This window comes from Gobio gobio (genome assembly GCF_949357685.1).
Source record: "Gobio gobio genome assembly, chromosome: 6".
In the NCBI taxonomy this organism is placed as follows: domain Eukaryota; kingdom Metazoa; phylum Chordata; class Actinopteri; order Cypriniformes; family Gobionidae; genus Gobio; species Gobio gobio.
Genome location: NC_137102.1, coordinates 51,137,014 through 51,153,476, shown reverse-complemented (window position 1 = coordinate 51,153,476; position 16,463 = coordinate 51,137,014). Strand labels below are relative to the sequence as shown.

Here is a 16,463-nt window from a genome sequence, read left to right as displayed (position 1 = left end):
CATTGAGGGATTTTTTTTCTCTCTCTTTGAAATATTACAAGACGATTTTTTTTCAATTCTGAAATGCATACAGTAGAAAATAACTTCTTTTACTCTAGCACGTACAATTGATAGCTAATTGTAGACGTGGTCTTGATTTGACACAAAATAAAGGGTTAAAATATCAACCTTACCAAAGCTACAAATAAACTCTTTCTTTGTCGTTTTCACTCTCTTTTAAGACAAGATAAAACATTTTGTTCAACAAATTCAAAAACCAAAATCCTTAGAGCTGAAATTTCAAAAATTCTACCATGAAGAATTAAGAATACAACACTACTATAGCTAAACATTATGAACTTAACATGATGTAAAAGAAAGTGACAGTAAGAAAAACATTTCATTTCCTACATTCTAAAACAGTTCTATGACAATATTGTCAAATACAAAAAAAAACTAAAGAAATCTTTATAGTATGCCAACAATAACACAATATATTTCTAACAAAGGCTTTGAAACAGAGTGAACGTTAAGTGTAACATGATTAATAAACACGTAAAATAAGAGTGAAGAATAAAATCTCATCCGCTGTCATTTTTCATCTGTGATTGAGAGAATGTTTGTGTGGGTTCAAACACTGAAATATAAGGCTTTAGTGAGGAAACGGCAATGGCGTGCATCCTTTCAAGTCTGTGCACCTAAACCAGGCGGAAATTTCCAGCCCGATGAGCCGAGAAACTCGCGTTCATTAGTATAATCTTGAGTCTGGTTGTGGCGCAAAAACCCTCGGTTTCCTGGTTTACAAGCAGCCTTGTATGTAAAATGAAGCTATACAAATTATTCACCTTCCGTAATCAGTATACCCAGTCAAAACACATTTAAATAAAAAACGAAAAGAGGACAAAAAAAAAAAGACTTTGGCACAACTTAATGTTAAAAACGCCTCATTATACTCTTTTCCGCCGTACAGCGGCACAACTACGGTGTTTAGAAGTCTCGAAAAAAAACAACAAATCGAAATCAACACAAATGAGAACTGAAGACAAACCCTGACCCAACACTAACCCCATCTTTCCGTGTACCTAGTCTCAAACTCGCAATCTGTAACGAAATACTCAAGCAGTGCTTTTCCAGCATGAATTTTAGAGTCCTCACAAAGACTGGAACGCAAGCGCGACCGGCGACTCTACGCTCTTGACGGCGACCTCCTAAAGACACGCGGTGACTCTCGATGCCTTCTCCGTTCCGCCGCGACATTCTCTCGATCAAGGCAATTTAAAGAAACAGGGCATTAGGAACAAGGCAACCCTGTTCTCGTAGGAGTCAAAAAAGGCTTCATAGTTCTACAAGGCCTAATGGATGATCGACAAATAAAAATGGCACGTTTCATAAAAAACCCACACACTTGTGAAATTATGTATAAAAACAAGCGCTGTAAAAAACATTAATCTCTGGTAAACATAATAACACTGTTGATATAACACTCTAGATCTGTGTCTGGTATTCAGCCGGTGGTTATGGTACATAAAGCTTGCAAGAATGTGCTTTTGAAAGGTCTCAGGCGATCAGTCTCTCCCCAAAACATTCATCTGTCAATCTCGACTCTGCGCTTACAATCTAGTTTGACTAGAAGCCAGAACTAAAGATACAGAAAAACTACAAACATTGAATTATTTCGCTGGATGTTTTTGTGCCATGTCGACTTCTGATTCGCTTTTCAATTCAAGGTGCACCTTTGTAAACCATCGGACAAATTTCGAGGAAAGATAATCGAGGTGTGAATCACAAAAAATATCTCTTGGTCTACTAACATGCCAAAAACAGTGTTAGGTCAGACATGAAAATAACTTTTCCTACTAATCCTGGCTTGAGAGTAAAAATGCCGTCCTGTCTGACATAATGATGTAGTTCACTCAAATTCTACACATTATGTGGAAGGACACTCAGTTTCACCCCCAGCAAAACCCTACTATCATGTATGACCAAATTCTAATCTTCATTGTATATTCTATCCGCCGGTGATCTTGATGTTAAAATTTTGAATTTTTGTTTGTTTGCCTTGTGTCCAGGACAACAGCACATTCCTTTGATCTGAGGAAAAGAAGAACAAGAGTTTTAGAACACATGAGAATGAGCATTAAAGCAATTATTTGACAGCCATATATAACAATTATGTCAATATTTTAATTATTATTTAGAATTTTGAAGAAGTTCTTTTCCATACAATGACAGTTAAAGAGGCCTTAAAGAGACAGTTAAAGTCTTGCGGTGCATCCGAAATTGCGTACTGTCTGAGTAGGTACTACATTTACTTTGCGAATGTTAAAAAAGTATGTTCTATATAGTATGAGTGTGTGTAGTATGAATGAAATCCAGGCGCATTACATCCACCATGTTGTTATTATCATGTGACCTACCAGCATCAGTTGCGCCCTTTCATCTCTTTTCATAAATTCTGTCCCGTGGCCTTATGAGATAGTAAAGTGTCCATCGAATGCGAACTTCTCTTTTCGCCTACTGTTTTTCTAAAACTGTGTTCTGACATACTACTCTGTTAGCGTACTGTTTGTCCGCATACAATATAGTAGGTAAGTATTTGATTTTGGACATCTACTAGAATAGGTTTTACATGCTAGAATATTCAAAAACATTATTTTTCACATATTTTGCAGCACCTCTCTTCCCAGTCTGTCAGTAACGCTCTGTTTAGTTCCTGAAAACTGCTCCGATTGGTCAACTGCTTTGAGCATGTTAGGGAAAATTTCACGGCCCTTACCATAACCGCGACTTTCAACACACTACTAACACAACTCAACTGGTCCTTTGCATGCCCTTGGCGGGAATTATTTAAATGAGGAATATTGTGATATGTTCGTTCCTGGAAGAAAACTCAAGACTACAATCGAGGCATTTCAGGAAATTCAGAAACAGTGCTTAGTAGGGCTGGGTATTGACACAAATTTCACAATTCGATTCGATTTCGATTCACAAGCTTTTGATTCGATTCGATTCTTTTCGATTCAATTCAATATCGATTATTTGGGATATCAGGTATAATACATGGAAAAATGTTCTCAAGGAAAACTAATTTCTGAACTAATGTTGACACTAAATTATGTTTTTTTTTCATAAAATAATAAAGTTATAATATTAACTTTACAATTACATAATCATAATTCTACTCCAATTAGTTTTTTTTAAATAAACATTTAAAGGGGGGTACAAAAACTTGCCAGATTTATTAAATATTAAAGAACATTGACAATGAATATCCTATGTAATGTGGTGCATATAATTAGCAAAATGCTCCTCTCTAGAGTAAATTTTTCTAGCTGACTAACGAGTTTATGGACACGGGATATGCTTTTTCTGAGGTAACTGTGACGTTACGTGACATTGTTTACTTGTAAGCCATTTTACTTACATCTTTCTGCGGTTAAAACACTGATTGAGCGATTCTATGTGACATGATACGGTAAGTTGTCCTGTATCTTTTAACACAGTTTCAGAAGCTCATTCGTGTTTATTTCACGCTGTTACTGGTATTAAGGCGGAAGAGAAGATCCGTTCATGTTTGCTCCGCGCTGCTGGTTCTCTTGAGCTGAGCTGCGGCAGAGCGATCTCACGCAATAGCGGCAAAACGGTATTTATGTTTTTGAATTTCGTAAAAATAAATAAATAGACTAATAGATTCTTGGGATTTAAGAATCGATATTGTTTTGTAAAAGTGAGAATCGCTTACAATCGAGAAATCAATTTTTTTTACCCAGCCCAAGTGCTTAGTGATATAGAGAATAATTGCCCTATCATAGTGTTTTTTGCTAGTTTCCGCCTGACGCAGGTATCATTTTCACGTCCAGCGCCACACTGTTTAAATAGCAAAAGCATTTGCGCACCCATGGGTGTGCTGGTCTGAAAACGAGGTGTGTTCAGGGGGATTGTTAGCGCGTTGCTATTTTGAGGCAACTGAAATAGACTGCGCCATTAGTAATATGCGCCTATAGGTCTATCCACAACACGCGTACACTTATTACATACACAGGGACGCGCAGCAGCACATTTTTAAATCTTAAAAATAAAAGTATTCCTCTCTGGAGAAGCATTCAGTCTTTCTGCTTGCAAATTCCGCGCATGTAAATAGTGACTCCGGCATGGGCCGAGCACAACTGGCTTCTTAAGGGAATGGGAGATGAGACTCTGATTGCACGTTACACCCAAAACACACCCATGACTCATTAAGAGACCCTTTTAGATCATGAGCCTGGCACGCCGACCATTTTTCCTTTCGTTAAACTAGCAAAAGTGGATTCGGACACGACCTAAGTGCACCCGCGCCATGCGCTTCAGACCATGTGCTTAGATCATTAAAATAGGGCCCAAACTCCATCTGGAGTGGCTTTGCAACTTTGCAGATCTTTTTCATGCTCAAACAGCAACATTACACACTAAAGAAAGCTGAAAAAGTTGAAAGTTGAAAACCATTATTGGTCCTCACCATTAAAAAAACACCATTAAAGTAATTCATGTGATCATTGTATTCTAAGTGTTCTGAGCCTTGTGTGATGAACAGCCTGAAACGTGAACAATGGGTGCCACATATTTTCTTTTTGGAGCTTGACACGTGGTCACTACAAACTGTAGTTGTATAGAAAGGAACTTCTTCAGAATTGTCCTTTTGTGTCCTAACCAAACACAACATTATTTAAATTGTTTAGAATGTTGTTGGAAAGTTATTTTCCATTGAATGACAGTTAATATGGCATCTTCAACTGCGTCACATGTGCCATGTTTTGTTTGTCATACAGTATTTGGACATATGCGATTAATAGGAACTGTAGTTGTACGGAAAATTCCTTTTATGTTCTATGAGAAAAAAACAACCACATGTGGGTATGAAATGACATGAGGGTAAATGAGAATAAACAGTGACCAAGGCTGTGTTCACACTGCAGGGCTTAATGCTCAGTTCCGATTTTTTTTTAAAATGCGATTTTTTTTGCAAGGCCGTTCACATTTCCAATTAAATGCGACCTTTTGTGATCTCCTGTGTGAACGTGAAATGACCCAGAAGTGACCCGCATGCGCAGAAGAGTACTCAACGGTCAACGACGTCACTTGTTGTTTACGGAAGTAGCCAAATATGGGTGTCAGCATTGGAGTTCGTTTAGCTTTATTAAAGTTATTTTCGCAACGGAGCCAGCACCATTACAACCTTCTCATGTTAAGAAGAAAATTAAAAAAGAGGAGGAGAGCAAGGTTTTTGGCCGTTTTGTGGAGCAGTGGTAGCAACGTCGGTACAGAGAAACTTGTGTGTGCGGAGTCGCAGCCAGGAGTGGTGGGATACTGATGTGAGTGGCTTTACTGATACCGAATTCTTCAGTAACTTCAGAATGACCAGATCCACCTTCAATTATGTTTGCGAGCGCCTTCAACTAACTTTGTCACGGGAAGAGACACGTCTGCGGCGGCCCATAACAGTGCAGAAACGCGTTGGAGTTGGAGTGTATTGGCTAGCAACAGGTGCGTACTTCTTCTTTTATTGGCGGTTAGCAACTATTTCTTGTGCATTACCGCCACCACTGGACTGGAGTAAGGAACGGGAGTTACAATGATGACGTTTGTCGCGTATCAACGACATGCGGGTCGGATACATGTGACCTGGCAGTTCAGACTGAAGACGCATTTCAAAAGATCGGATATGTATCGGATTTGGACCACATACCCAAGTGGCCTGGGTCGCATTTGAAAAGATCGGATCTGTGTCGTTCAGACTGTCATGAAAAGATCAGATACAGGTCGCATAAGGGCAAAAAAATCGGAATTGGGTCATTTCAGCCTGCAGTGTGAACGCAGCCCAAGACTAGGTGAGCTTTTGCTTCAAATCAAACATTTCAATTTCTCAGGCAGGCAGGGCACAAATCCAGCAGTTTCTTGAAACAATGAAAAATAGAAGAGAAATGTGTGACCACTCACTGTTGTGGACTGGAACTACATCTGCGTCAAGTACTTGTGACTAGTCAGATGCTCTGCAGATATTATTGGAATCTGAAGATGAACAAGAGAGAAATGCATGAAACGATTCAGTGTGACCTTTATTTTTATTTTTTTTTACAAACAATCATTCAAAGACTAAAATATTCTCCCTCACCCTCACTCCCTCCCCATGACCGTTAAGAAGAGAATAAATCAAACACAACACAAATTAAGAAATGCCATTTAAAGAAAACGACGAACCATTGCTTATTAGTATAAATCTTGTCTCACGTGAGGCAGGGAGAAGTCAGTGATTTCCCATGCACATTCCATTTTTTTTTACCAACTTGTTGACCTTCGCTTTTATTTCAATAATTGAAGGTATTTGAAATAGTCTCTACTAATGTTTCAATCTATGAAGAACCTTGCCATATTTGTAAATCGTATCACTTAGAACAGACTATCATGTCATGGCGGCCTGCGACGCTGCTTTGTATTGATCATACGAGCAGAACTCTTGTGAAGCACAAAATGTAGCAGGAAACAATGAAGCCGGCAAAGATGTACCCGAAGCGAAACACTAAGAACAACTACCTCATACATACCAATTGCATGTATTCGTTGGTAGTCAGCTTTGATAGAGAAGAGTCCTCAAAATAAAAAAGGACAAAAAAAACAACATTAAAATGCTATCCATAACCGTCAAATATAACATGAAATGGTACTGTAACGGTGCTTTAATAGAAATTACAATTCTTATTCAAGCTTCAATTACATTTAACACCATTTTCCCAGCGCTTAGGCAATTTCAGACTACTTTTACTGTAGTTTGTGTGTAAACCCAGTACAGAAGGTACTTCAAACAACTCAATTTACTTGGTTTTCCCTCAGCCAGTGTCTGTAGTGAGAAAATTACAGGTCAAATAAACATTTTTCATTGTGATTCTGTTGTTTGAAGCACCGTCAAAAGCTTACGCCTTTTCAAAAACCTGTGTAGGCCAACAAGAGAGAGAGATCACTTTGGAAGGACCCCCATCCCTCAGACAGAAAGAGAAAGATAGAGAGAGAGTGTATGTGTGTGTGAGAGAGAGGTAAAGAGAGAAAAAGCCATAAAGGAGCAAACCTGATTGGCTGATGCAGATGCGAAGGGAACACTTGTGGCAGATGTGGTTGCTGCGGACACAGCGGCCGGGGAAGCGCCGTGCATCATGGGAACTTTTCAGAGGGAAAATGGTATAAGCACACATACAGGGAGTGTGGCCAACAGGTGCACAAACATGATGAGTGAGTGGACACAGAGGGGTATGGAAAGAAAAGTGAGCATTGAAGGTGATATCAGCAAACGGCAAACCAAAAGTGGTGGCAAGATTGTTCTAAAGAAGACATAAGGGCAGGTAAAGTGTCATATGAGCCAACACATCAAGAGCTACAAGAAGAAGGAAACAAAGGCATGGCATAATAAACTTTGCATTTAGGTTTCAGCTTCCATCTAGTATAGCATGTTAACATTTAACCCCTGTCATGTTTTCTGTTACTTGAACATCATGCTCAACACTGATTATCTGAGCTACAAACAAATGCAGTGAAAAATAGTATCAACTACAAAGTGTTCAATTAAATGCGAAGAGATAAAAGGAATAGTTCACCCAAAAATTAAAATTCCCACATTATTTATTCACCCCCAGTTCATTCCAAACACATATGTTGTTTTTCTGTGGAATTTCTAAAGAGAAATTTTAGATTGTTATTATTTAAAGTGTCCGTATTACGCTATTTTAACCCTCTGGTGCTCTTCGGTCAAAAAATAATAATAATAATAATACTTCCTCGTTTTTTACTTCATCGAATGGAATGGCACTTATGAACAAAACAACAATAATGGACGTGATTCGATAAGGTTAAATGGTCCTGAAAAAAAGTCACACATTTCGACTCCTCGTGGTCAAAAATGAGCGCTTTGGAAATGAATGGGAGACGAAACATTTGGTACTGCGCCCAAACAAAATCTTACTGAAAACTCATTTTTTTGAGATATCAAGCTCAAATTTGGAACACAACTTTAGATTTATGGCTTTGATTTTCTTAGTTTTAGAGTAAAACGTGTTTTTGAAAATATATATTTCATATAAAATTTAAAATAGTATTTTTGTGCATTTTTCATAACAATAAATATAAAATTCTGTAACTTATTTAACCCTTAAAGAGTTTCTGTATCTTGGAGGATACAGACATTTAACAGGCTGTAGGGGGAAGGGCCATGGGGGGATGGGCATTATGTGGTTGCAGTTGATGAGAAACACTAATGGGAGGATGGGTCATGTAATCAGGGTCATGTGACTTTATGCCAACATTCCAAACATTTGTATCAAAATCCAAAATAGCAGCATACGTGGAAAAAGACACTGGCCATGAGGTAAGTGTTTTTATATTTTCACAATTATGATATTTTAGAGTGATTTTGTTTTAGAAAATAGTTTTTTAAGGATAGTTTTACATGTTCTTGTGCATATTTTTAAAATAATCGTCTCACAACTTTGATTATCAGCCATTGAATGTCTGTATCCTGGGGGATACATTGCCCATATAAGGGTATTTAACAGGGCTGATCACTCACAGATATTCTTATGTTTTGAGGCCTAAATGTTAGTAAATGAGTGGAGGGAAGAGGGAAGGAACCCCCCTTCCCAATACCTTATTTCACACACACACACACACACACACACACACACACACACACACACACACACGCACGCACACACACACACACACACACACACACACACACGCACACACACACACACACACACACACACACACACACACACACACGCGCACACAGACGCGCGAACACACACACATACACACACACACACGCACACACACACACGCGCGCGCACACACACATACACACGCACACACACACACACACAAACACACACACTCAGACACAAATGTATACCCTGCATAGGCATCTTGGGAGAAAAAGTTCAGTTTTTTCCAATTTTTCTAATGTTGCATTGATAACATGAAAAAATTTAGCTAAATAATTGTTCATTCAATGTTTTAAAAGTTTTCATATGAACTATAATAAAAAAAGAATACATGTTACAATGTAACCCTAAATGGGCAATGTATCCTGGGAGATACAGACTGTAACTTTGAAAATAAAGGTCATATTTTGGAAAAAATGTATGAACTGTGTCATTTTAGTCTAGATACATACAAAAATAGCAATGAATCATTTTTCCATCAAATTTATTTATGCTTGCCCCTTTAAGGGTTAAGTTCACTTTTTTACATTTTTTTTAACTTCAGCAATAAAAAAATGTCTTTGAAAAGAGATCAGACTTAAGTCTGTGCACTAAAACATTCAAGATTTACGACAGTTGAGAAATTATGCTCAAAAAGTAAATAAATAGATTATAACTACAGCATAAATATAATTTAGCACCATAAAATCCCATAAAAATATTCAATAAAAAACATTATCAAACTAAAATATAGTTCATTGACTGCCACGCGAAGAGCAGGGTTTAAAGTTTCTTACAAATTTTTTTCCAATTTTTAAAAATAAATGAATGTATGTACATTTATAACACTAATACTTTGTATTTTATCACTTTTGCTTCAAGTTACAAAAAACAAGTTACTTCTAATACAGCGTCTATGGGAGTGATGGTAAAAATTAACATATTTCTCTCTTTTGACTGCCGTTATCAATCTCACTCTATTTTTTGACTCTCTTTTTGAAAGTTGTGAAATCACTATTGTGGCGTTTTCCTTTTGCTATTTGAGCAAATAGGCACAAAAAATATATTTAATGTATTCTCTCATTCACCGCTATAAAGTTAACCCAACTATGACGACTTCCGCTCTGAGAAACCCGGAAATGTGAAAAGGGTCTATTTTGTTTTGGAGGTCTCCTACAACAGGTTTACTTGCATCCAAGGGAAAAAAACTTTTGAAAAAACTTTTCCTCTTCACCTCTTTTCTCACAGCGTCTGAAACGGTTCGATAAAGGATTCAGTCTCTCTAAACTCCTCCTTTCTGAGAGCCTACTCTGCTCTGATTGGTCAGATGGCCCAGTCTGTTGTGGTTGGTCTATCGCTTTCAGTGTGTGTCAGAAGCAAAACGGCCATTACCATAACTCAATTTCAACTCCGGAGGCTTCCTCAGCACTTATACACAAATAGTAACAGCGTAGTTACAGTTTTTAACTGTAAAAACCGTTTTACCGCAATTATTCGAGCCTGAGATTCTTTGGAAGTGCACAGAAAACAGCATCTTCCTGACAGCCAATGAAGACCATGGGCTGGCATTATGCAAATATTTTACAAACCTAGGCTGGAATTGCTATTGACTCGTTTTAGCAGTTCGGAATTGATTCTTTGTTTTAGGAGACAACTTTATTTGTCGTGTGCTTTTATGTTTAACATTCACGAACAGCTATATTACACACTACATAAAAGGTAATATTCGAAAAAGCATAATGGAGGCACTTAATTCCGCACATTTGAACATGAATGGCAAAATTAATCAAAATTTCTTCTTTTGTCATCCATGAGGGTGAATGAATAATGACAGAAATGTAAGTTTTAGGTGAATTATCTTTTTAAAAAGCCACCAAAACCCACAAAACGTCACACAAAATGCTAGAATTGCACATCACAGTAAAAGAAAAGTATTTGTGTATATTTAAAGTCAACATGAAATCTAAATTCTTCCTATTTACTTTCTTAATATGCATGATGCAATGGTGCACATTCATTTTTTAAGATAATTTTTCAGCCGCCCCATTCAATTCACTATCTGAGTGTCTAAAAGCCACTTTTCACAATCGCATGCAATTCCTGATGGATAAAATCAAGTTCTACCCCTATTTATCTTCTTGAATATTACGCTTCACTTGGGAATATTTCATATTAAGGAAGTAAAATGTGTTGCAAGTGACGTTTCATGTTGACTTTAACTTCAAATCACAGATATATAAATGCTTCATATGTGAAGCGCTAACAAAGATGCCCAGTTATCAATGCCAGGTTGTCGGCCATGTGCATTTTGAGGGCGTTACAACAACTAAGAGGACGAAGTCTAGAAACCTACCCACGCTTGCTGCAGGGGTCATGCACAATATTGAGCCTGCCCATCATGCATTGCAACAGGAAGTGGATTGGAAAGGGAGAAGAATCACAACAGCCCATCACAAGGTTGGTTAGAGTGAAGAAATCATAATTAAAGGAAGACAATAATCATTACAGTGATACAGCATGATGTCCATAAGAGACCAATTAGTTGACAAAACCATGAACTCAGGAAGGGAAAATGTGTATTTGTGATCATCATAGTCATCATAGCAGACATTAGTATGACTGAGGGGCATCCCAGGGTTATTGGCAACTGTATTTTGCAGTGAAAGCCATGAGCCCAACTAACAGAGTAGTAATGTGATACAATGATGAGGTGATGCAGAGAAACTGACAGACAGCCCCGTTTCTTATTGCTCAGTTTACTGTGTGCACAATGCAAGGCTCCCACGCCTTCTGACCAAATGGTTTTCAATAATCTTTCCTGGAGTTTGAGATTATTATTATTTTTAGAATTCATTTTAAAGGAGAGATTACTTGCACCTGGTGTAAACAATGTATACAATATCAATATATACAATAATATATGAATAATATTGTAAAGTAATAATTGTAATTGTAAAGTAATATTCACGCATTATATTACAATCAATTATAGCATACTATAATGCAATTATGTTTATAAAATGTTACTGTAAATATACCATATGATATTTACATTATTATTATTATTATTATCATCAAAATTTTATATATACAGCTCTAGAAAAAATTAAGAGATTTTAAGAGATTACATTTTTTCCAGAGCTATATATATATATATATATATATATATATATATATATATATATATATATATATATACACACAAACACACACACATTTATATAATACATATATATATATATATTATAATTATATTATATTACTTTATATAATATATATTATAGAATTGTATATATAGTTATTTTATTTTAATATATGAAATAACAATAAAATAATGTATACAATAATGTATCAATAATATTGAAAAGTGAAAATTGTAATTGTAAAGTAATATACATACTTTATTATATTTGTATTATTACAATAAATTATACTATCCTATAATGTTATACTTTATTTATAAATGTATGCTATAAGTATACTATATATATATATATATATATATATAATATATATATATTATACCATTTATATTATTATAATTTTATTATTACTAGAATAGTTATATAAATATATTAAATTATATAATTATTATTATATTATTATAAACTTTACAAATATATTAATTAAAAATATATTCATATATAGTAAAGAAAAAAATACATATATATAGTGAAGAAATATTTACAAATATATATATGACAATAAAGTGTTTATTATACATCTATCTATATTATTAATGATCAAATATTGATTATATTTTACAGTAGCATGTTACTATATAAAATGCAAATACTCTATGTTAGTATTTACAGCACGGTGCAAGAAGATTTTCCTGATATTCACACATTTTTTTTATGGCTGTGGGAACCCTGTCTCTGTTAAAAAAACAACAAAAAAGGCATCCCATGTCTTGTGCATCGCTCATGGTGTAGTAAGGTCAAAGGTGAGATCAAGGGGTGGTCAGGGGTGACGCGAAGTCCTACCTGACGGAATAAAGGCCTGCTGCTGAAACTGCATGTTGGCCAAAGCCTGCTGGTACTGGAGCATGCCAGTACTGAACATGCCCGTGGCACCGTTGGCTTTCTCAAGCGCAGGCCGCTTTGGTAAAGGTGGCATGACACTGTGAGGAATTCCCTGCTCCGATAAGACCACAGGGAAGGGGGGTGGAGGAAATGGGGAACAGGTTGGGACGTGTAGAAGAGAGTAAAAACAGGAAAGGAACAAGAAAAAGACAGAATTATCATCAGAGGGCAAACACATCACAGGGCTTGATTCTGACAAACAAGCAAGCAAGCGGCAGCTAATACATTTCTACGGCACAAGCAAAAGCCAAAGAGCCAGTTTCTCTCGCTATTACTTAAATTAGCACTGAGCATCTGTGATATAGTACATTATTAGTTTTACATCAGGAGAATATTAATTCATTAACACTACAACATCCATACTGCTAACTCAATGCAAATGAAGCAAGCGTAGCACTACTCAAATGTTTTGCAGACAAAAGTGACGAGAAAAAAACGAAAGAAAAAAAAAGAGAAAAAAAAAAGGAAAATAAACTGCACTGCTCACTCCATGATAAGTGTGAGAAAGAGACTAGATCTTTTCTGTTGCTTTGGTGGTGGAGCTTTAGTACTCTTCTGCTGCTACCCCTCCCAAAGACACATGCACTATACAGAGATACTAAACATGCACCCTATCAAATAGACATGTAGAAGCCATGTGACTAGAGTTTAGAACATCTGGCCCTGTCCTCACGCCCTGGAATAACACACGTGTGATGATCTGATTGCGGCAGACTCGCATATCTCGTTCCCGGTCAAAGCCGAGCGTATGCTCGCCACAGTCAGTTGATCACACGACATGGTAACATAGAACACAACAGAGGCATTAAATAAACACATAACAAAAGGACTATGCTTGCAAATTATCTCTCTTTTTTTTGTTTGTTAATTAAGACACTACAATAAAGCAACATGCCAAGCAAAAAGGTGAAAGGTCATAGTACCAGGTCAAAGGTGGCTTCGAGGGGTCGCTTCAGTGATTTGACAGCCGACTGAGTCTTAATTAGCAGGCAGCGAGCACATGATGGCAATGGGCCAATGGGGTTCAAGCGCATTAACATAAACAGCAAGCAGAGGTGCATCATGGGGGCAGCAGTGCATTTTGGGTAGGTGAGAAAAAAACAAATAAAAACAAATCATTGGAATGCAGTATACAGGGGGATATCAGGACTAAGGCATGCAGAAATACAGTCCATTCTGTTTTAGGAGACTCTGTACTGAGATTAAGATTAACAAGTACATCAATTATCGTAACATTTACAGGGTTTCATTGACAATAAACAGTTGTGTAATACGTCAACAGTGGATAACATTGCGCTGGATTGCAAACATACATTTAATGTGCAGAAATGATCAAATGCTACATACAAATAATTATGACACTGCTCTCTGCTCGACAGGACGATGATATTACGTATTTATGCAGTTTAAATGGGAATGGCAATGACTTGAGGTATAGAGCTCTATCAAAAATATAAGAAACATTCCTAAAATGCTCATAAATCCTTATTTAAAGACTCCTGATTCTTCTTTTAAATGCATACTTTACAAATGCCACAGAAGTGTCAATGTTAAAAGGATAGTTCACCTAAAAATGAATCTTACCCCATGATTTACTTACTCTCCAGCCAGCCTAGGTGTATATGACTTTCTTGTTTCAGACGAATACAATCAGAGGTATATTAAAAATGCCCTGGCTCTTTTAATGGGAGTCCAAAATTTGAAGCCCAAAAAAGTGCATCCATCTATTATAAAAGTAATCCACACGGCTCCAAGGGGGTTAGTAAAGGCCTTCTGAAGCGAACTGATGGGTTTGTGTAAGAAAAATATCCGTATTTAAAACTTTATGAAGTAAAATATATAGCTTTCGCCGGACCGCCTTCTGTATTCAACTTACTATGAAAGTGTAACAGCTCTCGCAGTTTAAAATGCGCAGCGCCTGACGTCATCGTCGCACTTTTTCCGTAAGTTGAATATGGAGGCGGTCTGCCGGAAGCTAGATATTTTACTTTATAACGTGTTAAATATGGATATTTTTCTTACACAAACCCATCAGTTCGCTTCAGAAGGCCTTTATTAACTTACTTTTACAATGGATGGATGCATTTTTTGGGCTTCAAATTTTGGGCTCCCATTCACTGCCATTATAAAGCTTGGATTAGCCAGGACATTTTTTTATATAACTTTGTGTTCATTGTGTTCATCAGAAAGAAGAATGTCATATACACCGAGGATGGCTTGAGGGTGAATAAATCATGGGCTAACTATCCCTTTAGCATTGAGATCAAATAAATACCATGTAAGAAAGTGTTAATTCTACATACAGTATCATGAATGGGATACAGTACTATATAACTCTGTGTGTGTGTATGTGTGCGATGTACAGTAGAGGACGTGCTCACCATGGCAGCGGCGGCCGTGGCCTGATTGACCTGGTGTTGGGCTGCTTTGATCTTGGCCTGCAGATGTGCAGGAGGGTGGAAGTATTTGCACTTGTCTCTGGAGCAGCGGCCCTTTATGTAGTCCATACACACCGTCACTGTGTTGTCACTGGGGTCGATCATTGTGCTGTCGGAAGGGTGGGCGAACCTGCAGTCCGTCTCCCCGCGAGAGCAGTTGCCACGCTGGTATTCACGACACACCTGAGAATACACACAAGCATGATGCATCACATTCAGCGTTTGCATATTGAGAGATCGCTAAGTTTTGGTGTGCACTAATAAAGTTTCATTAATGAAGAAACCCTGTAATCTTACATTTAAATTAATCATGTTCAAAATGGCTTGCTACCGTTGAAACAAAACAGTATGCAGTATGTACTGTGTGTGCTTAATATGTGAACTTTCTGTATGAATGGAAAATGGAATTCTTGAATGGTGAAGTACATTGTTCAGAATATCTTGCATGTCTTCCTTGTCTTATTATTTGCCAAAAGTGAAGACATTTACCACAAAAGTGTATTACATTGCAATATTGCTAAAATGTGTAGTATCCAACCAGAGTACACTGAAGGAAACGCTCTGAAGAGAGGGTGGGATCCTATGCTTTCAGAGCTAGCTAGCTATTGCTAGCCTCTCCGAAAATTGCCTGCCCTACCTTAAAAACATTTACTGGTGCATATTTCATGTTGCTGCATACACATATATTTTTAAAACAAAACAGTAGGCAGTATATAGGAGATTCTGTGTAGTATGAGGTGTGCAGTATGTCATTACTTCAGAACATAGCCAATGTCTCAGATGGGGAAATGTGTTTTTTCATCCAGTGGTCAGCAGGGGGCAGCAGCCCCTTTATTTCTTAAAACTACCCATCTTGTGGCTGTAACCTACCTGCATGCATACGCAGTTTTAACATGTATACCCGGTGTGTCCAATCCTGCTCCTTGAGGGCCACTTTCCTGCAGAGTTTATCTCCTACGCACCTGCCTGGAAGTTTTTAGTGATCCTGAAGAGCTTGATTTAGCTGGTTCAGGTGGGGTTAATTAGGGCTAGAAATAAACTCTGCTGGACGGTGGCCCTCTAGGAGCAGGATTGGACACCCCTGGGGCCAATTCGCCTACCTATCCTACGCCCTTAAAATATGCACTCTTTTTGGGAAGAAAGAGAACATACTTTTGAGTGCGTGTAGCAGAAGAGTATGCAAGCTTTGAGAGATACTACTTCATCATCTTGAACGGACTCTGTCGCTTGGTTACGTG

The 16,463-nt window shown here is 37.3% G+C and overlaps 1 protein-coding gene across 29 annotated transcripts in view; it reads right to left on the bottom strand.

Annotated features, from left to right (window-relative positions):
- Nucleotides 1–797: 797 nt before the first annotated feature.
- Nucleotides 798–16,463, bottom strand: part of mbnl1 (muscleblind-like splicing regulator 1) — a 72,637-nt gene continuing 56,971 nt past the window's right edge. For 4 of the 29 annotated variants that reach the window (XM_079818998.1, XM_079818999.1, XM_079819000.1 and 1 more), the window contains exons 5-12: nt 15,169–15,408; nt 13,711–13,764; nt 12,689–12,839; nt 11,056–11,091; nt 7,076–7,167; nt 6,558–6,584; nt 5,953–6,024; nt 798–2,070 (exon numbers count right to left, since the gene is read on the bottom strand). In XM_079818998.1, coding sequence (XP_079675124.1) covers nt 5,968–6,024; nt 6,558–6,584; nt 7,076–7,167; nt 11,056–11,091; nt 12,689–12,839; nt 13,711–13,764; nt 15,169–15,408 — 657 coding nt within the window. In that variant the 3' untranslated portion in view covers nt 798–2,070; nt 5,953–5,967. Of the gene's footprint in view, nt 2,071–5,952; nt 6,025–6,557; nt 6,603–7,075; nt 7,168–11,055; nt 11,092–12,688; nt 12,840–13,710; nt 13,765–15,168; nt 15,409–16,463 lie in introns of all 29 variants that reach the window. The other 25 variants (XM_079818985.1, XM_079818974.1, XM_079818996.1 and 22 more) reach the window with 7 other exon arrangements.